The 26,603-nt window shown below is 44.2% G+C and overlaps 2 protein-coding genes across 2 annotated transcripts in view; one reads left to right on the top strand and one right to left on the bottom strand.

Moving 5' to 3' along the window:
- Positions 1-2,995: 2,995 nt before the first annotated feature.
- Positions 2,996-26,603, bottom strand: part of APCDD1 (APC down-regulated 1) — a 30,863-nt gene continuing 7,255 nt past the window's right edge. Inside the window, 4 exon segments of the mRNA NM_001012941.2 lie at positions 2,996-7,666; positions 10,003-10,324; positions 22,576-23,107; positions 24,398-24,581. Of these exon segments, the coding sequence (NP_001012959.1) occupies positions 7,215-7,666; positions 10,003-10,324; positions 22,576-23,107; positions 24,398-24,581 (1,490 nt within the window). The 3' untranslated portion in view covers positions 2,996-7,214.
- Positions 7,531-26,603, top strand: part of LOC121109849 (translation initiation factor IF-2-like) — a 31,353-nt gene continuing 12,280 nt past the window's right edge. Inside the window, exons 1-2 of the mRNA XM_046937944.1 lie at positions 7,531-7,668; positions 9,974-10,240. Coding sequence (XP_046793900.1) covers positions 7,531-7,668; positions 9,974-10,240 — 405 coding nt within the window. The remainder of the gene's footprint in view (positions 7,669-9,973; positions 10,241-26,603) is intronic.

The raw sequence follows: 26,603 nt of genomic DNA, 5'->3' as shown, positions 1-26,603 counted from the left end.
GACAGTCTGTGGTTCGTAGAGTCATGCTTTGAGAAAGCTGGGGAGAAGAGCTGGCAGAAAACAAGACCTGAACGTGGGTCAGATGCAGCTCTCTGCAGCTCTCACCTGAGCTGCTAACGAGTGGAGCCGGGATAATGGAAGGGTGCTTCGTAGAAGATGAAAGCTCATGCAGTAGCTCATTTGCCTTGATTGCGTTCTTAATCACCTCAGGTTAGTTTAAAACTTTGAAAAGATGAGATGTGGGACAGGTGCCTCATATTCAAGTGGGAGCTCGGGAGTGGCTGGTGTCGTGTAGAGGAGGCAGTGTGGTAGGAAGAGGCAGTCATGAGAAGAGCACGATGGGCTGTTTCAGAAGCTGCTGTGCCGATGGCTTCGTTTTCCCAGGTCTTCTCCAGGAACAGCGGTTCCTCTCCATCATGAAGCATAAATCACAGCAGCAGGTGTTGTAAACAAGAGAATTCCAGGCAAGCAATTGCACGTACAATACATAGGGTGAGCCAGTAATAGGCTAATATGTCGGATTGAGAGTTTGTCGATACGTTTGTAGCACGTATCACCTGTCTGGGAGTTTGTGCAACTCTTTGGGTACTTCTAGTGAATGTGTGATGTTGCTCATTAAAAACGCTGGTAATTCCACGAGCAACGTCCGTAAATGTAAGCTGTACGTATGCATACACACACACCGATCCTTCAGATGCCGTTTATAGATCTGCGTCAGGCCGAATACGTTGAAGCAATGCTTACGATTCGGTAGTGGCCGCCAGATGGCGCTGTGCTCTTACCGCCCACCCGGCGGGAAAGCAGCGCGGGCTGTGGGAACAGCAGAGCCGGGCCCGGCGGCACCGCCTGGGGCGGTCGGTGCAGATAAGGGCTGTGCGTCGTTGTCATCTTCTTCAGTTTTTCGTGGGGTGCTAAGAGAAACGTGACCTGGGAGCTGGGCATCGATTTAAAGAAATCCATCGTTCGGTCTAGCAAGCTGTAGCCATGGATCTGGGCCCATGATTTTTCTGTGGATGGAACTGCAGAATTTGAGTTAGCGATGGAGTTTGTCATAGAATCACAGAATGGTTTGGGTTAGAAGGGACTTCAAAGCCCACCCAGCCCCACTGTGGGCAGGGCTGTCCCCCAGCAGCTCAGCTGCCCAGGGCCCCATCCAACCTGGCCTTGAGCACCTCCAGGGATGGGGCACCACAGCTTCTCTGGGCAGCTGTGCCAGCGCCTCACCACCCTCTGAGTGGAGAATTTCCTCCTGACATCTAACCTAAATCTCCCTTATTTTACTTTAAAGACATTCCCCCTTGTCCTGTCACAATCAGACGGTGTAAAATGTTGACTCCCTCCTGCTATAAACTCCCTTCAAGTACTGGAAGGCTGCATTGATGTCTCCCCAGAGCCTTCTCTTCTCCAAGCGGAACGAGCCCAGCACCCTCCGCCTTTCTTTCTAGGAGAGGTGCTCCAGCAATCTGAGCATCTTTGTGGCCTTCCTCTGGACCTGCTCCAAGAGCTCTGCATCCTTCTTGTTCTATGCGCCACAAGCCTGGATGCAGCGCTCCAGACAGGGCCTCACGATGGCAGAGCAGAGGGCGACGGGAGACCAGAAGGTGCAATTCCAAACAGCTTGAACTGTTAGCTTTTCCTTTATTTGAAAGCAGTGCTACCTTGCGCAGCTTTATTTTCCAACAGAATGCCTTGGGAAGGGCTATGTGGTTCCCATGGGAAAGGGCTGTGGGAGCAGTGTCAGCTTAGATAATCAGTGTTCCCTTAGCTAGTGAGGATACTTGTGGTTTGATTCCTCGCAACCATCCTTTTTTTTTCTGCCTGAGAAGAAATCTTCTTTCTTTACCTCAACTCCTGTGTTCAGTTTTGGGCCCCATCCCTGGGGAGCACCTGCTCAAGAGCTGTGTGGATGTGGCACTGAGGGACACGGTTAGTGGACATGGTGGGGGTGGGCTGACGGTTGGACTAGGTGGTCTTAGAAGGCTGTTCTAGCCTTAATGATTCCGTGATTATTTATTGCTTGCAGCAAATAGTAATTTTCTTTTAAATTAACAGTGAGTGCTGGAGAGAAGGAAAAAGCTCTTGGAAAATATTTCTCAGAGGGGAAAAAATATGGCAAATGAATCAAATAATAAAATTCAGAGTGAGTGGTGCTGTGTTTTAGTACCTACCCTTCATTTTTATGCCAGGAGGGGTAAATTATGCCACGTGGAACACACTTAGGCTTGGATTCGTCCGTGCCCACACCTTTGTGTCTCCATACAAAAGAGGAAAAGGAAGGCCCCTACTCTTAGACTCTGGCTGCTGCCTTTGCAGTGCTTTGTAATTGCGGGCACGCTTCCTGATGTGCAGCCTCATCATGCAGCAATCTGCTGTCGTGGTTCCAAAAATCCTGAGTCATTTCTCAGATGCAAACCTTTTGAAGCTGCTGGTGGAAGTCCCATTGGCTTCACCGCACCTCTTCTCTTTGTGCAAGTGAGGCTGTGATGAAGTGGTGCAGTGGTGAAGAAAGATGCTTTTGTTATCCTGTGCCTTGCTTTCCATTCTTGGATCGTCTGGGGCTTTTTTCTCCTTAAGAAAGTGTCCTCCCCTGGGCTGTAGCCCTTAGAGCAAGGCACGTTTCAACTGCTCACAGCTCCCTTCTAACAAATGCTTTCTTTCTGTGGCAACCACACCCTTTGCACGGACACACCACTGCCCCAACCTCACGAGCCGTGGCTGTTGTTGCTTGTGGTGTGCTTCCAGCCTGCGGTGCAGCTCACTTCGCTCACAGAGCTGTGAGACCTGGGGCATCCCAGCTGCCTTCACCAGGGCTGCTGCCAGCGTCACGTTTGCAACCAAAGGCAGTAAGAAAGGAGCTTCTCTCTGCGCACAGCCCTCAACAGAGGGATGCTGCATCCTGAGCTATGTATCAGCCTTTAGAGGTGGAAATCTAACAGACCACTGACGTGCACAGAATGCAAAGGAATCCTTCATTTTTCAATTAGGCTTTTTTTTTTTTATTTCAACCAATAGTTCGACAAGTGCTAAAACTTCCCCGGCAGTTTAATCTGGAACATAGAGTTGAGAAGAAAAATACCTTCTATAGCTTTACAAAAATATAAAAGATTTTTCTTTCTTTTGAATCCTGCACATGAAGCAAGCACACCCCAACTCAGCAAAACAGACACTACATCTTAAACTGCGGACCTCTGCTCAGCAAAATGACATTGTACCCCAGGGCAGCAGGCACAGTGTGTAAACGGTACAGAAACAGAGAAGGAAGGCGTGGTGCAGCGTTCCGTTCCCTTCTGTCCCTTTTTAAAACCAGAACGTCTTAAAAGAGTTTGCCGAAGAGCTTCTTCAGATTGGTCCTGCCGGTCGGTCCTTGAGTAGGACGTCACTGTGGTGCGAAGGGGAAAGGAGCGTTCACCTCTCTTGGTGATCAATGAGCATGCCACCATCCACCGTTTCATGTTAAAGCTTTGGGATGGGACAAGTTCAGTGGCTTCAAGCTGTGCCAGAGAAGGTTCAGGCTGGACGTTAGGAAATGCTACTTCTCTGAAAGGGTGGTCAGGCACTGGAGTGGGCTGCCCAGAGAGGTGGTGGAGTCACCGAGCCTGGAGGTGTTCAAAGAACATTTGGATGTTGTGTTGAGGGACATGGTTTAGCAGGAACCATTGGTGACGGGTGAATGGTTGGACTGGGTGATCCTGTGGATCTTTTCCAACCTTGGTGACTCTATGATTCTGTGATTCTAAGTTGCTTGGTTTGCTGCTAAGGCACTTGCTGCTTAACTTCTTCAGCAGTCAGGGCTGCCAGCACATGAGGTCAGGCCGAAGGAACAAAATGAATGGAATATATTGTATCACAAATGCATATGCCGTGCGGTGGTTAATTTAGTGCCTGATGAAATGGGAAGATCAGGGGAGCTCAGCACCTAGTTCTGCGCCTGTAACCGAGCAGAACCCTCACAGAGCACAGGGACTGACAAATAAACCACATGCTCTTAAGGCTGACATAACTTTGTCCAACTTGGCTTCTGTTGGCTAACAGCAAAATAAAGGGAAAATACAGACCCAAGGAGGAAAGAGGGGGCAGCAGATGCTAGGAACCTAAATCACAGAATTATGTTTCAAGTCGATGATACAAATAAACCAGAAGAGCCATTGTGTACCAGAGCCAAAACAAACCTGAATTGGATTATTTGCAGTGCATTATGAAGGTCTTTTTCTAGTTCTTCCTTTTCAACCATCTCTAAATGGTAGGAAAAAGAAATGCATTTCTTGTACAGTTTGCACAATCTGTGTCATGTTTGTGCGTAGTGTAGCCCCATGTCTTGGCAAACCTAGATCTTTGCAAGCCTGTGCTTCACAAACAAGGGTTTAACTGCTGTAGTGCACATGTGAATGCACTTCTTTGAGGTAAGAACAAGACACGTAGTTATAGAATCACAGAATCCTGAGAGTTGGAAGGGACCTCTGAAGGCCATTTAGTCCAACTCCCCTGCAATGATCAGGGACACCACAGCTACACTGGGTTGCGCAGGGCTGATCCAGCCTCGCCTTGAAAGTCTCCAGGCATCCACTGCATCACTGGGCAACCTGTTCCAGTGCCTCACCACCCTCGCTGCAAAATATCTTTTCCTTGCATCTAACCTAAATCTACCTTCTTTGAGCTTGAAGTTCTCTTAAGACTGTTGTAATACTCCTGATGTTAAGCAATTAAAGCAGTGATCAGTTGTGGCCCATTGCCCTGGTGACTACAGAACGTGGTGCTATGTGGTGGCTCCTTGGCGCTGGGTTCAGGCCTGCATTACTGGGACAGATGGGTTTCAGCCAGGACTCAGCTGTGTGTGGCATATACCTAGGGAAGGATCAGGGTTTAAAAGCTCCCAGATATTTGTGTTTTGCAGAGATGAGACTACCTAACCTGGCAGTGGTTGGTGGTGAAAGAAGCTTGTCTCATGTGGTCAAAGGAACGCCACACCAGGCACATCTTAACATGTAAGAGCTAACAGGAGCTCACTGATGCAGCTAAGTCTTAAACAGAAATGAGAAGCTTAGCCACTATTTGGAGAGATGTGTCTGGGATCTTGTAATAGCTCAGTAACTCATCTGGAGATGTGCTGCTGAATACCTGCTGACAATAAAAGTGAGTTCTAGCTAGAGAAAACCGAGCTCCCTTCTGGTTCTTAGGGCTTGACTTGCCATAGTGAGTTTGGCTTTCAGCTCCTCCTATCAGGCTGAAGAAGAATCTGGTATCAGGTGTGTGGAGGAGCACTGCTCGGCCATCCTGGGCTTTCATTCTGACTCTTGAGCTTTCATGGGCTTTCTGCAGTTTTTCATGCCTGAGAACAAGTGTGAAAGATGTGACTGATTTGGCAGCAAGAGCCTGAGATTGTGCCTCCTCGTGCTGCCTCAAAAACAGATGAGTGGACTTTGTTCCCACTCTGTGGAAGTCCCTGCCATAGGCTGATGCCAGCTTGGAACAAACTGTGCAGAAGGCATGCACTGTGAGGAGGCAGAGAGCCTGAGTATGGCCATCTGCTACCCGGCTTTTTCCTGCTTGATTGGCCAGGAAGGCCCATGTTATCACTGCTTCCAAAGTATGCTTTTGCTCTATCATACAGTATGGAGACTCACGTAATGCTGAAAGCTTTATTCAGGATGGGATTTTCCTATGACTCTGGGAATGACCCATTAGAGGGTTCTTCCTCCTATAGCACAGGACTGGGCAGCTGGGAGCTGTGACCTCACGCCCTGTACTTCACTCACAGTTCCTCTTGGGAGCAAGTACACTTATGACTATCAGTAAAGGCCTCAAGGCTGAGCCATGTCCTCAGTTACTCCCCATTAATGTGGGGAACATGGTTCATCCATGAACCGTACTTCCTGGCTGGCCCTAAACACCTCCCTCACCCTCTCTGCTTTCACTCGTGTCAGTGTGTACATGAGGATGTACTGACCATGGGAAATCTGTGGGTTTCAGGGCAGGCTGCTGCTGATGGAGCACATGATCTGAGGGCTCTCCCTATCCAACTCTGCCAGCGGCATCTGCCCAAATCAATGTGCACTCAATGCATGTTGGGACTGACTAGCAAGGAGAAAAGTGGGGAGGCAGCGGTGTTTGTGCATCTCCTGCTCCTGGCTCTGGTAGGCAGGGCCAGCCTCCATCCATCAGACTATGAGGGTCTTCTTCCTGCTGCGTTCTTTGCTCTTTAAAGTAATGGCAGTACTGGGGCCCATAGTGGGCTTGCTGCTGAGACCCATCACTTGTTCCTAAAAGGCCACTTACATCACTGAAACCAGGTGGCTAAGTAGGGCTGCACGTCATTAGATCTGCTGCTTTCATTCACCCACCTGGCTGATACAGCACCCAAGGCACAAGCACTGCGTATGGGGTATTTGAGGCCTCATGAATATGGCAATGGAGCACGTCACTGAAGACTTTTATCAGCAGCTTACCTGTGCTGTATATCTGACAGAAAAAATGCTGCTTCTATCTGGCTTTAAGTGGACTTGGTTGTAACCACTTGCTAGATACATAAGAAAGTGCTGAAGCAATTATGCAGCTAACTAAATTGAATGAGAAAATATTAAACCACTGGTTATTTTTACAATGTGATGACTGTGAAACAGTTTAAATTACTTGGAATATCTTTTAATTGGAGATATCGACCATCGACCACTATCTCAGCGGAGGGCTGTTGACTTGCTGTTTCTTTCTGTGTTGAGCTGTGAGATCACGGCCAGGTAAATCCGTGTGGGTTTCCATCCTATATACACATCTCTACCAGAATCCTGAAGCCAAGAGGAAACCGCCATCACCGATTTGTTGCATGGAGTTAAATTGTGATGAGAAACCGAGCGTTGGGCACAGCAGTACCACAATGGTAAAATGGCAGAGACAACGAAGCAGGATCACAACGTTCACCCCAGCAGTTAAAACAATATAAAAGGAGACCCCCTCCCGCCCCCCAGAAGTCTGCAGTCCTAAAGTGCAATTACTTTTGTGCAGTCATGTCACGCCAGGGATCAGACTGGATGAAGTTCAAAGCACAAACATCAAACGAGTGCCGTTCGTGATTCAAGGAGGGGGGGAAATAAGGAAAAGAACAACAGTTCTCAGGCATTCAAGTGCATCAAGAAAATAAACGTCCCTTTCTTTCTGAAGCAAAACAACCCTCAGTCTGTGGAATCCTGGCTTTGTAGTCATGAAAAATAGTTTTTTCACTTCTAGCTGAGAATGTCCCAATATGACACAGTACAAATAAACAACACCAAAGCAAGAGCTGAGGCACTGGGATGTTTTGCTGGTGCCCTGCTGCTATACAGCCGTATTTTATTCTCCTCTGGCGACTCTTCAGATCTGGGTACGGATGAAGCGCACTGAATCAAAGGCATCTGGTAGGACGTGGCTCTCTTTTCCGGTCGGTCGGGGCTGGACCCATCGCTGGGTCGCTGGCCGTTGTACAGCAAGTACCTGCCCCTGGCATCCTGCTCCATCTTGAAGATTTCATACTCGGTGTGAGGCAGGCGGATGCCAAGCGCGATGCAGCCGTTGGTGTGGGTGACGTCTTGCTGCACACCGACTTGCCAGGAGCCCTGCGCTCCGCACTCATTCCCGTTGAAGACGTTGAGCAGAGAGGCCGTGGACACATCCATCGGTGTGACCTTCATGTGGTTCACTGTGAGGAAGAGAAGAGCTGTTAGCAGAGGAGTAGAGATGGAAGCAAAGGTGACACACTGACATCAGCCTTGTGACCCTTCTGCCTGCCTGCTCTGCACAGCATGCTCCGTGTCCTCTGCAGGCACAACCTTAGCATTCAATCAATGCATGCTATGGTCACTGAGGGAAGGAAACTGCAAAACCCTTCCAAAACTGACCCCTATGTCTCTCTTCGTAACATAATGCTAGTGATGTAATGGAGGGCTCAAGTCAGACGTGCTGCTTAATGCATTTAGAAACCAAGGGATAAGGCTATTTTGAATACATCTCTGTGCACGTGCTAGTGCTTCCTGAATTTATGTTGGCCTGTCCTTTAATCTAACTAACAGGAGTTATAGAAGCTCTGAATCTGTTTTTCCTTAAATCTTTTCTTTTTTTTTTTTTAACATTGCAGGTGTGGCCAGCAAATCTATGCATTGTTTTACATCTTGATGTAATTACTTCTTGTGGAGAATGCACACGCAACCAAATATTCAGCTGGAAAAAGCCTGATGGCTCCGTATCTCAGTCAGAGATTGAGCAGAGCTTTGCATGAATTCCAGGCAATCCTTCCCAGATAAAGCCTAGTTGAGATGCATTAAGGAGGAAAAGAGAAAATTCCACTCGTATTTTATTAACATCCCTATTAAACCAGAAGGAGGGCTACTTATAACCTACATTTATCATTTTTAAACACATCTAAAGCTAAGGAATTAATAACTTCCAACTGGAAAATGTGTAAAATACCACATTCTCTCTATGTTACCTGTCCTTTTTTTTCATGACTTAAGTATTTCCGAACGATGGGGACTTTATCTAAACAGTGGCTGCAATATCAAACAGAAATGTTGCAGCTTCTTCACTTCTAAGTTGCTTCAGGTATGTTAAGTTTTATTTTTCAGCTGAGTTTAAGAAGCTGGGAAAAGCCAAACTGAACGGGCCTATGGAAGCTGAACAGAGATCATCCTTTGTGTGCTTTTAGTACTGTATCAAGAAAAAAATTCTGAATGGATTGCTGCCGACCAAAACAGAAGTGAATAACCAACCCTCATGCCTCCTAACACACCAAACTCCCAGACTCTTTTGCAGGCCATTAGCAACGCACATGTCTTTTTATGCTTGTTGGAAATTTTATTCTGAGGTTTTATAAGCAGATATTTGATTCAATGGCTCGACACTTGATGTTATTTGTCCTGGCTGGCATAAGTGATAATCTATAGAGAGTGACCTGAAAGTTTTACCAGAACAAAATCAGTGACTTTGATCTGTGAGGTAAGCTGGCATATTATAATCATGAAATTCAAGCAAAAACTGGATTTTACCCTAGGAACTGAGCTGGAATGTGTTGCATACAGCTAAGAAGAGCAAAAGCTCTGAAGGTCAAGGATATCCTGCCTCCTATAGAAATCCCAGATCAGTACATCCTTTCTTATAACTACTTTCCTAAATTGGAGACATGCAGGAAGCTATATGCTTCTCACATGGTAACTAAAAGGAGGAGGAGAGGAGCCTACAGCATGCTTGGGGTTTTCACATGCTCTGCTGAGGCTGGTGCTATGGAGGGATGTTGTGTTTTGGAGATGTTTGTTTGTGTAAGTGGTTAAAACCACTGAGCTCTTTCTGAGCAGGCTGCCACGAGGCTGTTGGTATGAGGTGACTTTTCAGCCACAGCAACATGGAAAGTGTCACCACTGAGTGCTGCTTCCTGGAGTGCTTCAGGAGATTCACTTAGAGACATCTAGTCTGCACTGCGGTGGGATTAATCAAAGCTGGCTTTGGAGACATCCCTACTTGCTCTAGGCCCCCTTGGAAGCTGATGAAATGACACACACTACTTTATCTGTCTTCCCAGAAGATTATTGATACCACTTATGACTTGAAATGCCTTCAGAAGGCCCTTTCTTTTCCATCCACTGAAGGAGCCCTAGGACACTGATCTAATCTTGAGAGTTTTGATTAGATGCTTGACGTCTGGCCACTGGACTCCAACAGGTAGTGACGCAGGGTCTTACTTTATTGTGTGGTACTTAGAGATTTCTGTTTTTTGCCTCAAATGAACCATAGAATCGGTTGGAAGGGACCCCAAGGATCATCAAGCAAGTATTGCCTCAGTGGCAAAAAATGCCATGCAGCTGCACAGCTTGGCTGGGTGCTCACAGAAGGCCTTCCAAAAGAGCCTCCCATTAAGTAACTCCCAAGAATAATCATAAAATAGTCCCAAGAATAACAACAGAACAAAGCTGTTAGCCGCTGAATTGCGGTGAGCAAGCTCTGCTCTGGTCCCCAGCTACGTGGCCACCTCTGCCCCCACACTACCTTTGAAGACGAACTCTGTTCCGCCCATCACTTTGGCCGAGTGCACTCCTCGGCTGTAGCGGCCCTTGGCATAGATGGTGAAGGTGGGATGCTTGCAGATGGGGTCGGAGTAGTGGTAGTAGTGGCCCTCCCAGGTGTTGTTGTTGTCATGGAAAATGAAGTGCCGCGTGAGGAAGAGGACCTCCGGCCGCACCTCACAGCGCTGGCTCACCCACTCGCCATGCAGCCCGATGGTCAGGTCTGCCTTGGGGGGCAGGATGGGTGGGTGGTGCTCATCGGAGCGGTAGATGATCCTGCATGCAATGCACGTGCGGTCATGGTTCTGAAAGAAAGCAGAGAGGAACTCTCATGAGGTGCTATCTGCAAACAAGGGCAGACAACCAGGGCATTTGTTTCAAGTTGAAACGTTTCAAGCAGGAGCGCAATTAGGAGATTAGTTCCCACATCTAAAGTGAACATTTTAGTTCAGCTTTTGATTGTATCTAGAAAAGGCTGACTGTATCCTTCAGTCACGCAAGACGTGGTCAGACTGTAACCTACTATGGAAAAGACTCGATGAGTCTCGTGTTAGAAATTATTTGTTCAGCTCTTTGCATCAGTTAGCTTTGGTACTGCAGATGAACACAGGTGTCCTAAGTATGCTTTTCACGTGGGCAGCAGCCTGGGAGAAGAGCCACCTGCTATTTTAGGCCTTGTCAGCTTTCCTGAGCTCAAGCACCGGCTTGTGAGGTGTTCCCTTTCCCTATCTAGCAAAGTTCCAACAGCAGCCTCTGCAGATTTTCATCTCCGTGTCAGGCACGTGACCCTGCTGACAGCAGCAAGGATAGGGAGATGTGAGTGAGCCTGTACAGAGCCTATGGTGCTCCAGGAAGCAGATACGGTTGTACAGTGTTGCTAAACAGTGAAAGCTTTATGGCTCCTTCCAGCAAGAGTGGGGTTTGCAGTGTCTGTCAGGCTCGATGAAGGCTTGCTGCTGCACTGTTCTGTTGAGCACAAGCCTCTGGGAGCCAAGTGTCCCAGTTTCCAGCCAAGTCCATGAGAGTTGAGGGTGTTTCACAACGTGTAGACAGGGCCTCTCAGAAGTGCTGCCCACTGTGCCCTGGCACGGGAGCGTGACCTGGTGGGTTTCCTCACATCACCTCGTCAGTTTGAGCATCCACTGGGGAATGAGATGTGTACAGAGCAAATACTTTTTCTTCACGTCCCTATCCAGCTCTCTTCTCTGTGATCTCTATGAGCAACTCTTATTATACAGATGCTCAATTCATCACTAGTACTTTAAGGTGCACATGTGCCACTATGGAGTCAGCATTTCTCCATTTGCTATCTTCAGCTCGCAGCACACCTTAGGATTCACAGTTACACATAGCACAATAATATGACCATAGGTAGCTTCAGAGAATCAACACACAATTCAGGCAATGCATCCATCTTGCACATATTAAATAGTGTGTATGTTTGCCTCCCCTCTAGATTATGTAGACTCAGAAGGTCAGTAAAAATCAATAAAAGTCTGCTGCTAGCTTCACTGGAATGTAGACTAATGGCCTGTGTACAAAATGACAAGAAATCATAGAATGGGTTGGGTTGGAAGAGACCCCAAAGTCCACTCAGTCCCACCCCGTCCCATGGGCAGGGCTGCCACCCCCCAGCTCAGCTACTCAGGGCTCCATCCAACCTGGCCTTGAGTGCCTCCAGGGATAGGGCACCACAGCTTCTCTGGGCAGCCTGTGCCTGTTAAATAATGTAGCCCAGATTCATCTGAACCAGTGTTGGCCCACAGACCAGCTCTGAGGAGGAGGCTGGAGTTGCTGGCCTTCAGAGGGTCTTTCCACCAGAAACTGCGTGGTTACTATGTTACTGAAGTGGACAGTTCTTTCCCTTTGTGGAGCCTGTTAAGTAATTTTTAAATTCATGTTTCAGCATCTGCAAATGGATAGAAAGACCGTAAGTACAAAGAATATTAACTGAGTAAATGTAGCAGAAATGCTAAGTCATGGCCTGAACCAGTGATTGAGCACCTGGTGGGAAGGCAGGACTGGTAGGACGTTAAAAATTTGAGCTGTCAGAAAGCAGGCAGAAATTTTAGGTGTCGTAAGCAGGTAAATAAATTAATAAATCAAATGTAGCTTAATGCAACAAACTTTCAAGCACAATATGACATCAGTCCAGTGTCCTCCTTTCTCTTTGTCTACAACAGACTCACCAGGTTTAATCTACCGTCTTGTTCGGGACTTATCAAACTGGTCTGTGGAACTCTGCCTTCCTTTGGAGGATGTCAAGTCTCTTTCTTTGGAAAGTGGCCTGGTTTCACAGAATACAAAATTTGGTGGTGTCCTTGCTCAGATACCTGAGCTGAGCCAAGTGCCTACCTCACACTTGTTCCTGCAGTGTTGCTGTCCCACAGTGGAGCAGCAGAATGCCACAGCTCTCTAATGCTGTAAGAACTAATAAGCTTTATCATTGAGATTGCCCCACTAGCATGATGGAAAGCAAGAAGATGGGGAAAAGACAGCGTTACAGGAATAAATGCTTCTGTCGCCTTTCTTCAAAATCTGAAGAAAAACAGAAAACCTTCCTGTTCTCTTCCTGGTCACTCTTGGGCGTTTGTGGGATTCCTCTGTTGTTTTCCAAATCTACTGCATGGATGAGAAGGAGATCTTCAACCAGGAAGGACTACCAAGCATAAATATTCATTTTGCCGTTTCTGGAGCAGTGAATTTAGGTTCTGTCTCTCCCCTCTACCAATACTCATTTGAATTATGAGCCAAGGTTCTGATGCTGGGCAGAGAGTATTATCATCGTTTCATGCCTTCTCCATCACAGTAAGGTCGCAGAAGGTGCAGACAGGCCCCACCTGCAGCTGCTTGGTCCCCCATGCTGCCTCTTGTCTGTGGCAGGTGGTACAGTGAGTAGAAGGCTCATGGAGCTCCGTAATGCAAGTAAGTATGTAACTGCGAGCAGTTCCTTTCTCCTCATCAGGAGTGGGCTCATGTCCTGAGGCATAAAGATGAGTTATTTCCACAAACTTGCAAAACTTATGCAACAGGAATATATGGCTCTCCTTATGCTACTGCTGTGGGTGGAGGGGATTCCTTGGACAAACTCAAGGAAGGTCCAGGCTAACTCAAAGAAATCAACGTGAAGTCTAGCAGTATAAATACTTCTCTGTAGTTCATCTGGCTCTTTGACCTCTGTGGGCTGTATTCTGAACTATGATAACTTCTAATTTCCAAGGACTGCACCAGCTATGATGGCCTGGCTGGCTGCGCTATTAATAAAGGTTCATCCTGCTTACCTTTTAGTTACTGGAAATGCACCCAGATAATGTGGCTGAGGCTGCAAGAAGAACGACAGGGACAGGGAGAGGCTGGGGAGGTGAGGAGGGGAAGCAGCAGTATCCCTTCCACTCTGGTGCCTCACTAATTTGATTCAGGTATCTCATCAGGCTGTACCCCAAATGCATCACTCCTCTGAGATTAGTGCTTGAACCTAAGCTGATGTAAACCTCTTTCACTCCGATTCTATCTTCCATAGAGTTGCAAACTTCCCAGTGGAAGAATATGCCACATGTAAAATTCCTCAGTACAATTTCTGTCCAAAACATGAGAAAGATCTGGTTTTCTTAAGAGACAATTGGACTTAATTATGTGTAATTTACGCTTATCAATTGACTGTATTTTTCAGTGTTGCTTTTTTCAGGTCAGCTGCACTTGGCTCTTAATTACACTGGCTAAGGCCTTACAAATCACTCCCTTTCCATGTGTCTCAGGAAAGATTAATCTCTAAAAACAGACGTTCAAAGAAAATATGAAACAGAGGCAGAGGACATTTGAGTCCAAACACGACTAAGTACACTCAATAAAAAGCTCATTTGGGCATGACATAAACTAGAAAGCAATAAAGTGATCAGTGGACAAGATGAACATCTGTTTTATGTTGAGGGTATCCTAGGTGTACAGTGCAGTATTTCTAACACCAAGGTCTTGTTAAAAGGAACAGCCCATGAAATGGCTGTCGTCCAAAGACGGGCAGAAGGAAGGTGCCTCCAAGCAGCTCCCAGAGCTGATCCGTGCAGGCCCAACTCCTCGTTCTCCTGGGTGCTTCTCTGAAGCCAACTTCTGAATTAATCCACGAGGCCACGTGGGTTGAAATGAGCCCAAATCTCTGGCTGGAAACTCAGTTCTTGTACTTGGGGAGAAAATAGTTTATGACCTGAAAATTTCCATCAATGTTTTTCCTTATCCCTCTCTCCTGTTGCCTTAACGTAAGTGGTAACAGTGCCAGGCTGCTCTGGAAGCCAAGGAGGGAGGTTTCTAATAAAAAAAAAAGCAAACAAGGATGAGGTTACTTGATCTTTTTCCCAATTGCTGTGGATAGCCGGAAACACAAACCTTCACAGCATACCCTACTTTTTAAATTCCACGTGATTCTATGGCTGCCTAGGACTAACCTCTCATTAATTCACAGTATTTGTTGCAATCAGGATGTGTTCTCTGTAGAGGTAAAATGGAATTTGGATGGCACGTAGAAAGATCCTTCTGGAAGGTGTTCTAGTTTTGTTTGAACACCTTTGTATTCTGACCCTGTTGGTGTCCAAAATATCTGTGGACCAAATAGATGTATAGAGAATCTACCCTTCCCTTATGATTAAAGCAGATGCTGAAGTCAGTGCTTAATATCATGGAGAGGACCTGCAGGAAGTACCTCAAGTTGTATTTAGGGACCGAACAAACAGGCACTAAAAGGAAACAGGAGGTTGAAAATATAGTTATTTTCAACAGAACACCCTGTTCAAACACATTTCCTCTCTTCTTGACCCATCTATACTTTTTTTTTTATGCTGAAAATGTGTCTGTATCTCAGTCAAAGCTCCAACTATAACTCAGTGTTTTCCCTATAGAATGCAGTGCATTCCTAGCAGAAAAGATCGGAAAAAAAAATAATTTGACACTTTCTCATCAGATTCTTATTAAAATGATGAAAATAATGAATATACAGTCTGGAGGAAGACTGAAACAAAGCAAAACGCTTTTTCTGGTATTCTTTTTTTTTTTTTTGGTCAGTGATAAGTGAATGTCTATTTAAAAAAAATGAGAGAAATATTTTTAGGGGCTTTCTGGGTATTTTTAACAAAGAATTGTGACCGTTTTCTGACAAGTTCTCTCTGTCATCACTTACAATGGCAAACAGTTGATATTCAACCACACCAGATATATTAAGACAAAGGCCTAGCAGGCAGTGATGTATTCTAGTAAGCTCTTAAACCATCCAAAAGTACAGCAACTTTTTCAATAGGCCTGGTACTACGAGAGGCAAGGGACTGGTGTTATTTGGAGCTCGCTCAAGCTGAGGAAAAGCAGCTGACAGAGAAGTGGTGAACCCAAGCAGTTTTCTCAGTAGCAGTTTTGCATCTGTAAGACCTTTAAACTTATAAGAAATTACACATCAGTTTCCTAGAGGAATTTGTGAAATCATCTCATCTTTTCTTTTTAGCTGAAGCCACTGCATAGTGGACGCATCCTTCCTAACCCATAACTTGGTTAGGAGATTCCAGATTCAGTTCTGCCACAGTATGTATTTTTTGTGGTTGGCTCTGCCATCTTTGGACTCCTCCTCACCCTCCTTCCCTCCCAGTAATGCTAGTGTCAAACCAGAGCCCAACCCTGAAATCCTTGGCAGACCTATAGCTTCTTTCTGCAGAGTCTCTCTAGGGACCTTTCAACTTTCAGTTTTTGTTCAAACTCAGATGGATATTCAGTGTGGCTATTCTAAATGCACCCATCCCTCCCTTATCCCGTACCACTGCCAGTTGGGTCTGTTCCGTCTGCTGGGCTTCTGTTATCTGTCCTGCTCAGTGACAATACCCTGTGAAGTCATGAATTTCACGTTCTTCTAGCAATATCCTGCCCTAGCTGTCACGTGCTGACATTAGAAGTATTTCCACAACACTGTGCTGCTGCTGTTTTATTACCCACGTCTGTACAGGTGCAGCATGGAAAGCTTCTTTGGAAGACCAAGGTTCCCAGCTGGCACAAAGCCACCTTTAGCCAGCACTGATTTGCATTGGTTACTGATGCATGGTCTTGTTTGTGATTGGAAAAGGATGGGTTGCATCTACACTGTATTGAGGGTGGCAAGGGCTAGCACAAGCCCCACAGCAAGGCGGAGACGCTCCTAACCAGCATATGAGGCAGCCCAGGCTCCACCTGTCCAAAAGTTCATGTTTCTCTTGTGTCGAGTGATTCCTTGTTAGGGCTGATTCTTACCATGAGGAAAAGCATTTAAGAAGAAAGGAAATGCTTTAGCTCTTATCTCTCACACCCACCTGAATGCTGCGTGTCATGGGCAGGGCGTATAAGAACTAGAACAAGGCATGCCTGGCTAGGATGCTAGGAGAAGGTGTCAATTCAACTAAAAATTCAGAAAAGACACTGCCAAGGAGCTGAAACCCAAAGGACACTTCTACAAATTGCTCAGTGTAGTATCAAACTCCACTCCTCCACCACTCTAGATAACTGCGGACCAGGACAGCACTTTAACAAATGGCTGCAATCTCCCTCTACCACAAAAGTGATAATTTGCAGGCTTTCCATGACCTCATATGAAGTGAAGTTGGCGAACGTGCATTAGGCTGGCTCTGGGGAGTTGAAAAGCACAGTTGACACAGTTATAATTCAGCCTGCCAAAGGGAATGAAGAATAACAAAGATTTAAAACTTTAATTAAAAAATCTTGAAGCAAATGAAATGCTGGGGAGAGCAGACACTCCTTTTCAGGGCTGTCAGTTTGGGATTTCTTTTGGTGTGGAACAAAAGAGCTGCATGCCGGAAGGAGGGTGGAGATACGTTGGGACTTATCTACAAATGTGTGCTGTATATTTTCAGATATTGAGGAACAGCTTTTATTAACTACTCCCATGAAGAGAGAGATAGTGAAGGAATCTGAAGGCACTATCATTACACAGCTGTCTGATCTACCACGTTGATTCCATTGCACAACCCTGCATAAAACTGAAATACAACCAAAATGAAAAACAAGAGTCCTCTGCTTGTTCCTTTCCAGTATAAAGTCTTTAGTCTACGCAACAGATGGGAACGAAGATAAAAATGGCCTTCTCTCAGATGAACTTACTTGCATGTCCTCTATCCCACTAAGATGATACTAATTTATAGTGACATGAATATTTTGGGAAGTATAAAAAAAAAAATTCCTGGAAAACACGAAGCAACATTTTGAATGTCCATCTTCAGGAACAGATATTCCAAAGTTAAGCTGTGTTATGCCTTTAGAAAGCAACTTACATAAGCTTCTGAACTGCGCAGCAGTATCACCAGCAAGTCCTTTGTTGCTGCTCACAGAAGATGAAGTAATTGCAATTAGGTACCAACAGAAGCAGGGTGTCAGTAAGTTAGATATATTTGCTGAAGGGCCTTCTTTTATTTTGCAAGCTTAAACAGTTAATTTTTATCTGTGGTGCTGTATTTGTGTTGGAGCAGACTTTTACTGCAGTTGAAGAACGGACAGTGATCCACAAAGAGAAATATGGTTTTAAAAGCAACACAGCTCTGGAAGGTTCAGTTAGAAGATCTGATTCTCTTATCTCTGAAGCGCATCATACATATGATGCTGTTCATAACCCTAGAATTAACCTATTTGTACATTCTTCTGATATTCTTTCTTCGCTCCCCTCATAATTTCCCTAAGAGTCTTTCGCCAGTACTAATTAAGAAAAGAAACCCTTCAAGTGTTGGCTTAATCCAGAAGTCTAGAAGTCTCTTAATCTAGAAGCCGCTGGCAAACAAAGCAGTTTTGTCCTCCAAAATTACACTTTTTGGTTGAGATAGTCCTTTGCCTATTTCTCAGAGGCTCTTCACACGTTCAACATCTCTTCACTCATTCTTGGATTCGCTTGGGAGCTCCTCCAGTACATCTCATTCCCCTACAGCTGAAGTAACTGAGTTTCAAAGAGATGAACACCCAATTTTTCAGAAGCTCAAAAAGCCTGAGCACTTTGTTCTTTCACCCCCCTGGCTAAAGCAAAATCCAAGCACTAGCCTCCATATGTAGAACCTGCATTAGTTGCAAAGGCAGCTTCCAATGGTGAATAAACTTGTCAGAGAGAACTGACAGCTTGGGAATCTTTTCCATGGGAAAGTCTTACTGAAAGTGCGGGGCCAGCAAATGTTTGAGCACGGCAAAGACAGAAGGAAGGTTATTCTAGCGTGTTTTAGGACTCTTGTGATGTTCCAGACTGCTCCAGCCTAACTCCTAAATAACGATCTAACCAGAACATCCTGGCATCACAGCCATGGTCTGAACTTTCCTGTTAGTCAGATGACAAAACAGCACAAGGAGTTCTTTGTTTACAAAACTGTATTTCTGAGGCAATTAGGTTTGAAATCAGCACCCCAGTACTGCCGTTGTAAACATCCCTGGCATTTTAAGCAGGCGCTTTGAACGAATAATGCATTCAAGACTTCCTTCCCTACAAGTACTTGTATGAATTTGCAAATAAGGTATGAACTTATGACCAGTCAGCCAGGCTTGGTGTTGCCCTCATCTGTGTTTTTTTTTTGTACAACGCAGGCGATGACTGCCAAGCAGTTCCACCACTCTGCCCTTTCCACCAGCGTGCTCTCTCCTGTTGGCTAAAAAGCCTGAGCGTGCACTAGCATGAATCCCTTTCCAAACTCCCTACATCAAGGCACATCAAAGACTTTCAGCCCACTTCATCAGCAAGTTCTAATTCATACCTTGAGCAAGGCTGGAGGACTGCTAAGATAAATCTATACAGCGATCTATTAATCAGCTGCTCTTAGGAACTTCCATGTATTTTACAAGAGGAATTTGTTTAAGGTATGCTCTTATCTAAGAGCATTTGTAAAGCTTTAGCAGATGACATATTAGATATTTTTAAAAGCTCCCTGATTTTATATGAACACTTGAGATACGGTAATCTGTGAAATTATTCAGATTTGTAGCTCAGCATAAAGCTGTCTGGTTTTTGGACAGCCCTTTTGATTTACCACCCTGTGGTGAAATCACTGCAGGAGTTTGGAGAAGGTCCAATTCTATTTGTTTAAAGTCCCGATCATGTGGCTTTGGCATTCCTAGCATATCCAGCAATCATTTGCTTTTAATTACCATTCATTTCAACCACATAAGTAATGAATGTGGCTACCGCATCCAACTTACAGGCTGTGTAAACTCTGGAGCGGGGTGGAACTTTCTTCTATATTGAGGCTTAACTATAAATTTAACTCAAAATGTGAATCCTCTTAACTTATTTTAGGCAGGTCTTTATTACAAGTATAAAATAAAAATAAATAAAGAGGAAATGAAAAAAGCCTTAAATGAAAGATTCCACACAATACACCTGATTCACTTCAGAAGTAATTTCCTGGCCTCCCCAACCTCTTGGTATGACTGCAAAAACCTTAAAGAAAAACACGTTGATTTAACGTTTCTATTTATTCATGGTGTCCAGTTTCCAGAGGAGTCTGTGACTTGTAGTTTTAAACTCAATTTAGCATTTAAACTCATTTTCAGCTGGGTCCCAGTGGAGCAACAATTAGAAAAGGAAAGGAGTTCAAAGAAGAGGGGTTATAACCTTCCAGCAGTATGTTTGCCTGTGCTTTAAAAAAAAAAAAAACCCATCTCTGTTACTATTCTTTCTCCATCCAGCAAACACTAAGTCCCACAGCCAGGCTGGGGACCTTCTGGCCTAGGGAACTTCATGGGTAGGTACAGGCCAAAACTCAGAAGGCCTTCAAAGCAGCTAATATAAAGGCTCATTTCTAAGGATATTTGTTATTTGTGCCACGCAGAATGTCTACTACCAGCAAGTCCAACTTCTCTCTAGATAATACAAATTTCACACCAAATCAGAACAAGATGAACCCAACAAAATTATGAAGAGAACCTACACTGTGGGACACTCAGTCTGTGTTCAACCTTCTTGTGCTTTGTGCTGAAGGCTACAGCTGAAACTATTGTCCCAGCAATACAGATCCGGAACATATAATACCATATATTGCAGGAGCTTACCAGGCTGTGCAAACAAAAGCTTGAGGAGGAACAGAGGTAAAGTAACTTGCCAGAAGTTAGAACTGAACAAAGAGGTCTGAAAGTCAGGACCTGGAGCCTCCATTTATGAAACTTGATGAAATTTATGTCATGGAGAGCTGGAATTTTTGTGTATTTTGGTGTACTCAGAGTTAACTTTTGCTTTCTATAGTAGCAGCACTTCCTGTAGCCAATAAATAGTACTCTTATGAATGGCTTTCCAGTGTCATAAATTCAGCCTCAAGATTCAGCCCCTGCCAAGAACTGGCTACCAAAACTCTTATTAGGAAGAACTGCACTTCATGAATATCCATGCATAACTTGGCTTGTACGCCCTTGTACCCCCCACTTCTTGTAAACATATAATATGGGATTCTCCTCTGTGACCCACATCACAGGTTTTCACTGATTTCAGTGCACACATACCTCAGGACAAGATCTGCCCACCACGACATGTGGGGCTGTGAGCTAAATGCATGCACGGTGGCTCAGACAGGCCCCCTTCATGCTATCACAGCTCATCGATTGTGACTGCTTATACCTTCCACATAATGTCACTCATTGAAGTCAGAATGGATCGTATCATGCTTGAGATAATGGGCTTTTTGAGTGTAAGTAAGAGTGTCAAGTACTCTCAGATATCTGTAAAGTCTTCTGGTTCATATAGTCAACGTGGCTTGAGAAACAGACCTCTTTATCCAAGACATAATCCATTTAATTTGAGCATTACGTTTCAGAGGCAATATTATTTTAAAAGCAAAATGTGATTCTATGATAGTATAAAAGACACGCAGGAAAACTCTGACCAACACCTCCTAAAATTACTCAGACCTGGACAAAAGTCTTATTGCATAAAGTCATTTGACAGTACACCTGATTGTTGTTACTATAATGAAATTGCTAATGGATGGAAATGTAGGCATTTACTGTGTCATCGATTGGCTCCTAACAGGACAACTAAACTTGACCAGACAGATCTGAAAATATAGTCACCGGGGTAAACTACATCAAGATTTTTTTCTCTGTTTCACATGGTTAGAAAAAGATATACCATGTTTGCTGAACAGATGTAATATAGCTGGAGTCAGATAATTTGACCCTACACATTTTTTTTTTTAAGGTAGAGATTTAGGAAAGACCTTTCAATCCCAAATGAGCAAAGAGAAAGTAGATGTGTTTACTTGAATTAAGACAATTAGAACTGCCAAATCCAGAATTTGTGATGAGGAATGTTCTGTGGTTCATCTACTGCTGCTGAAACTCTCGATTTTGAGAAGATGCATGTTTATAAACAAGAAGCAAATTTGTCCCATGCCACTTGAAGAAAACCTAATGAAAGAAGTGACAGCAGTATTTGTATGAAGACATAGATGGTTGTGGATTAAAATTATCACCAGGACACGCTTTTAAAATAATTAAAGACAGATCACGTTAAGTCCTGAACTACTGAAATTTGATATTCAGAAGAGGTAGACACAACACAGGGTGGACGAGGTGGTTTTGAATGGAGTGGAAAGCTAAGGCTTTTCCATCAAAACTCTCCTTTCCCTTGTTGTGTTTCCTGCTATTGCTGATAAGTTTAGTTGCTGTTTGAACCAGTCACACATTGAGAGGATTAAAAATGGTGATAACTCATTAGCTGGAAGTGATCCTGCAGCAGGATCTAGCTGGAACATACTGATAGCAACTGCAGCCTGCAATGTGGTTCCAATTGTGGTGTTCCTTTGAAATGTCATCAGGAAAGATGTACAGACAGACCTCCTGCTACAGTCCATCAATGTCTACTCTTCCTGTTTGATTTTTATTTAACTTACCACGAGTTGATCAGTTCCCAATGAAACTGAAGGCACTTTGAAGCTCCTCTGAAAACTGAATTATCAAAAGGAATTAGAGACCCATTCTAAATTCACCTGTTTTTCATTTCATTAATGTGTGTGCCTGCTTCTGGATCCATGACCTGCACAGTCCATCTGTTTTTTTCCCTTCATGCTGTCCCTTTCATGTCTCTGCCTTCCAATTTCCTCTTTTTCTCTCTCAGATCACCCAGATTCCATATATTGATACAATCTGACTTCCTCTCTTCCTGATGCTCCTGCAGCTATACAAGCATCCACCGATGCCTGTTTCTCTAGCCCTTTCTCAGTCCTGCATCAAACTTTCTTTCTTTCTTCTCTTCTGCTAGCCTTCAGCCACAGTCCCAGCCACCTCTGCAAGAGATCTTCGATACCATTTTCAGACTCACAGTGGCCTTTAATGGCCTTAGCTCATCAGACTACTTTCCATGCATTTGATGCAGTCTCATAAACCACAAAAGAGGTACTACTTTCCTGAAATATGCTCTGTGATCTTTCTGTAATTGACTGCATCATCTGTAAAGCCACCATCCATTTCTTATTTTAGAACCACATCTGCATTTTAGATTACACTAGTGCACTGATTCAGAGGAGCTGAATAATGTGAGCTTCGTCACTAGTAACTTAACAGGATGCCATATACACATACATACCTTGGCATTTTGAAGAGGAGGCTGGTAACTGGAGGGTCGGTAGTACCTCCTCTGGGTAGCATCAGTATGAATGTCTCCAAGAAATAGCTCCTCCACGAGGTGATCTAAATTGTGATGCAGATATTGCTTCTCCACCCGGATCAGCTGGAGTTCATGCATGGCAAAATTCAGAGCCTTGGTGCATTCACAGCCATTCTCTTCTCTGAGCAAATCATAGCTCACATCCTGCTCCCAGGGACTATCTTCCGGTATAAATCCAGGACATGTATTGTTGACCAACTCACTTAATTTTTTGGCTACTGCTTCATTGTGGCTTATGATCTGTATGTTGCGCAGCTGATAATCAGCTTCAGTACCCCCTCGGATGATCCAGGATGCTTGGCGGAGACGAATTTTGCCACGTATAACTAATGTGTAGATAGGGTTAGTGCAGCGATTGCCACCATAGTAAAACTGATATGCTTTAAATGTATTATTGTGATAGAATCTGTAGGACCTTGTGATGAACTCTGGACCTGCTCTGACTTCACAGCTGTGGGAAGACAGAAACAAAATTTTAGCAAAGTGGCACATCACGTACACTACAGGTGACAAGAATGAGCAACACTGCACGGGTCCAGAGCTATCTGGGTACTCATGTCCCTCTGAAATGAAGTAAATAGGAACTAGGTAACTACGATCTGCCAATTCACCAAGAATTTCCCCTGCTTTATAGTAATATACTGTTTCACGGTGATTGTATCTACCTAAGGGTTTACTCTCTGTAAAATGAAATACTTTGAGTCATATTTCACTTTTCCTTTTTGTCTAAGGACTACCATGTGAGTAATTTTATGAAAAAAGTCACAGGTAGATTTAGCAAAAGCACTGATAACATCAGAAAGTGAAATGCCAAATATCCACAGAACAGGACAAGGAACTGGCTCCTGCAGCTGCTGCAAAGGCTTCACCATAGTGTACTGCCTGGCTGTTCTGCAGAGACCTGTAGGATCTCTTCCTCAGCCTTCCCACTCAACGTTTCAAGAGGGGTGGCAGTTAATGCAAACTTCTGACAGTTAATGCAAATCTCGTGTTTGAACAGAATTTATACCATGCAGTATTGAGGTTTGTTAATAAGTACTTTTTTTCTGTTTTACCTAAGGTGTAAATAGCAGTTAAATACCAGTTTCTCTAGAAAGTCCTTTTGTACCTTCAAACTTGTTCCCCTTTTTTCTCAACTGCACTGCTTAATGTAAATACATTCTATTAAAAAGCCCAGGATTCTCCTACTACAACTCACTTGAAATAAATGGGCAACTATTACCTGCTGAGACATGCAAGCAAAATAGCTCTCTGAATTAAAAGTTATCATGTATGGAGAGGAAAAGAGCTGGTGAAATACAGCTTCTTAATTTCATTTGCTAAAAAAACTAACTTGTGCTAGACAAACACTCTGAAAATAAGGATCCATTCAATGGATCTAATGCATGCAGTCCAAGATAGTATAATGTTACATTTGAATAAGCATTTTGGCAACTTGATGGTCTCTTTTCTATTCAGAAAGAGGTTTAAAGATACTTCACAGTGTGCTGTTTAAAATCCAGACTACAAATTGATTCATCAAGACAGTTTTATAGTACACTATTCCAATGTACATAACACAGCTCCTTCTTCTTTTATACATAAGCTTATTATAAAGCATTTGGAATTTGAAGTATCCCCATATTAAAGAAATTAGTTTCCTTGCTTGTTAAAGTGGGAATTTTCATCCTTTCTTCTTCGTTTCCTTCCTCTTTTCTCTTCCACATACACCACTCAAGCACCTAGTTTGATCTTCCCTTACCCGGTAGAGACCCAGTGTCCCTCTATACTGGGAGGCATTTGCACAGTGATGCGGGCCCCATTGTGGAGGTGTTTCAGCATGTGATGACACTGTGACTCCTTGAAAGCCCTCCATGCACTCTTCTCTAAGGAGCGGGGGTGGGACCTGCTGTCCGGATGAAGAAGAGCAGAACCTTCTCCCAGCCCTGCAATAGAAAAGCAGAAGTTATCCAGAGGTCCCAGTAAGGGAGCCTTCAACACGATAAAGGCGGTTGTGAACATCTTGTGTTGAATGACACTTGTTCACAACGTTACGTGTCTGGGAAAGAAGAGGCTACATTTCTTGTCTCATTTGAAAAATAAAAAAAAAAAACACGCAACGCTCTTCTTCTCTGTAACTCCACGAGGGCTTGAACCAAAGTGCTCCATTTCTACACCCAGTGATGTGGCTCTAGAGCTAAATTTTACAGACACCTCTTTAATCTCTGGTCAGGACAATCAGAAATCTGGGCCTTGGAACACCCAGAAAGCTGCATCCAGATCTAGACATAAACTTTGTGGTTTCAGCCCCCCTCTAATTTGAACACTTCTATACTAAACTTGCAAACAAAGACTACTCTTGAAAGCCAAGGGAAAAACAGATCTTAAAAGCAAAGCCTCTGCACACAGGAAGCCTCTGTGATGACTGAGGTGGTCAATTAGAGGCCGATTCTGCTATTTTTATTTTAAAGGAGAAAAGGAATTTCAAAAGCTAATTTCGTCTCCATCACACAGTAATTTTGGTTTCTAGTAATGTATACATACAAAACCCACCAGCGATCTTTTTACACCATATTAATTGGACAAAATGAATACAGAGCTTCAGGAGGAATGCGCCTTTGCTCTCTTAGGCACCAAGTGCTCTTAGATATGTTGGAAAACATGGATCAAAAGAATAGCACGCATCTAGAGGTTAAGAGGTGAAAAACATGAACCTTACATAATGGGTGGGAAACCGTTAATACTTTACCAAAAGGAATTTAAGAACCTCTGGGCTAGAAAAAGAATATGGGGTGTGCCCTGGAAGCCAGTCCGGCTGTCTGGGGAGAGGGAAGGCTCAATGACATGTGCTCCCAGTGGTAAGAATTAGGGTTTGCCCTGTCTTTTCTGATGACTTTCCTGCCCAACTCCGCTCTGCAACTGGGCTCTTTTGTATCACCCTAAGCAGTCCATGCCACCAAACTACATCCTGCTCTGTATTCCCCAGGTCAGACATCAAAATATGAGGCATGAAGAGCAGCCTCTAAATGTAAGGTCTGTCATTCAGGCTGATGTTAAGGCTGTGCTCAGTCCCACAGTGCATGGTATTGCTGCAGAACTTACAAGAAAATCAGCATCGTTCATTTTTAGATAGACGTCATTTCCAAGCTTCGCCATTTCCTATTGCTAAAAGAAAACTGTGTCAGTGACTCACGATGTTGACTAGGTCTTAGGTCTTCTGGAATAAACTTAGGTTAACACCTGGGAAAATGGCATTGCTAGAACTACAAATACACGTCACCCATTTAAAAAGAGCAATTTCTACACTGAACAAAGGCAAGGAGTTTTCCAGTAGGCAGAGTAAAGAGTGATCAGAAACATGACTGTAAATACTTGAATGTAAATAGTACTTATCACTGAATGATCTTGTGATTTAATGAGATTAAGGAATTCAACTTCACAGCCTTTATTAGCAGATTTAGCAGCTTTGTTGCAGTTTACCACTAATTCTTCCTTCTGAATGAGAATTTATGGCCTTTCTTTCTAAGGGTAATAAAGACGAGAGATGCTTTGATATCTGAGCATGCCATCTGAGATGCACTTAAAGGACTTTCTGGGGGTCAGTACTTTTTCCTTTCTGAAAGCCAGTCTTTTCAGGCCTTTTTGAAATGCTGAGCAGTCTCTCTTATGCATCAAACAGTTGTTCTGTGGCAAGAAATGGCAGGGCCACTTCCAAAGCAGTATGACCACACCAGGACGACGTTCTCCTGAAGCTGACAATCTTTTGAGAGGCAGGATTTAGCAGATAGGTCTTTCATCAGTCTTTCATGGATGTAGCCTCCTGGCCCTAAGCCAGCGTCTCTTGGCAGCCTAGCTCACCTGGAACAGAACTCAGCTCACAAAAACTTGAGCTTATCGGGTCTATCTGAAACCTTGTGGGCATGGGGTTGATGTCACAGGCCCTCATGCTGCCAGAAGAACAAGTTCAG

This window comes from Gallus gallus, chromosome 2 (genome assembly GCF_016699485.2).
Source record: "Gallus gallus isolate bGalGal1 chromosome 2, bGalGal1.mat.broiler.GRCg7b, whole genome shotgun sequence".
Classification (NCBI taxonomy): Eukaryota; Metazoa; Chordata; class Aves; order Galliformes; family Phasianidae; genus Gallus; species Gallus gallus.
The sequence above is the reverse complement of the archived record's forward strand: the minus strand, read 5'-3'. Positions and strand labels throughout refer to the sequence as shown.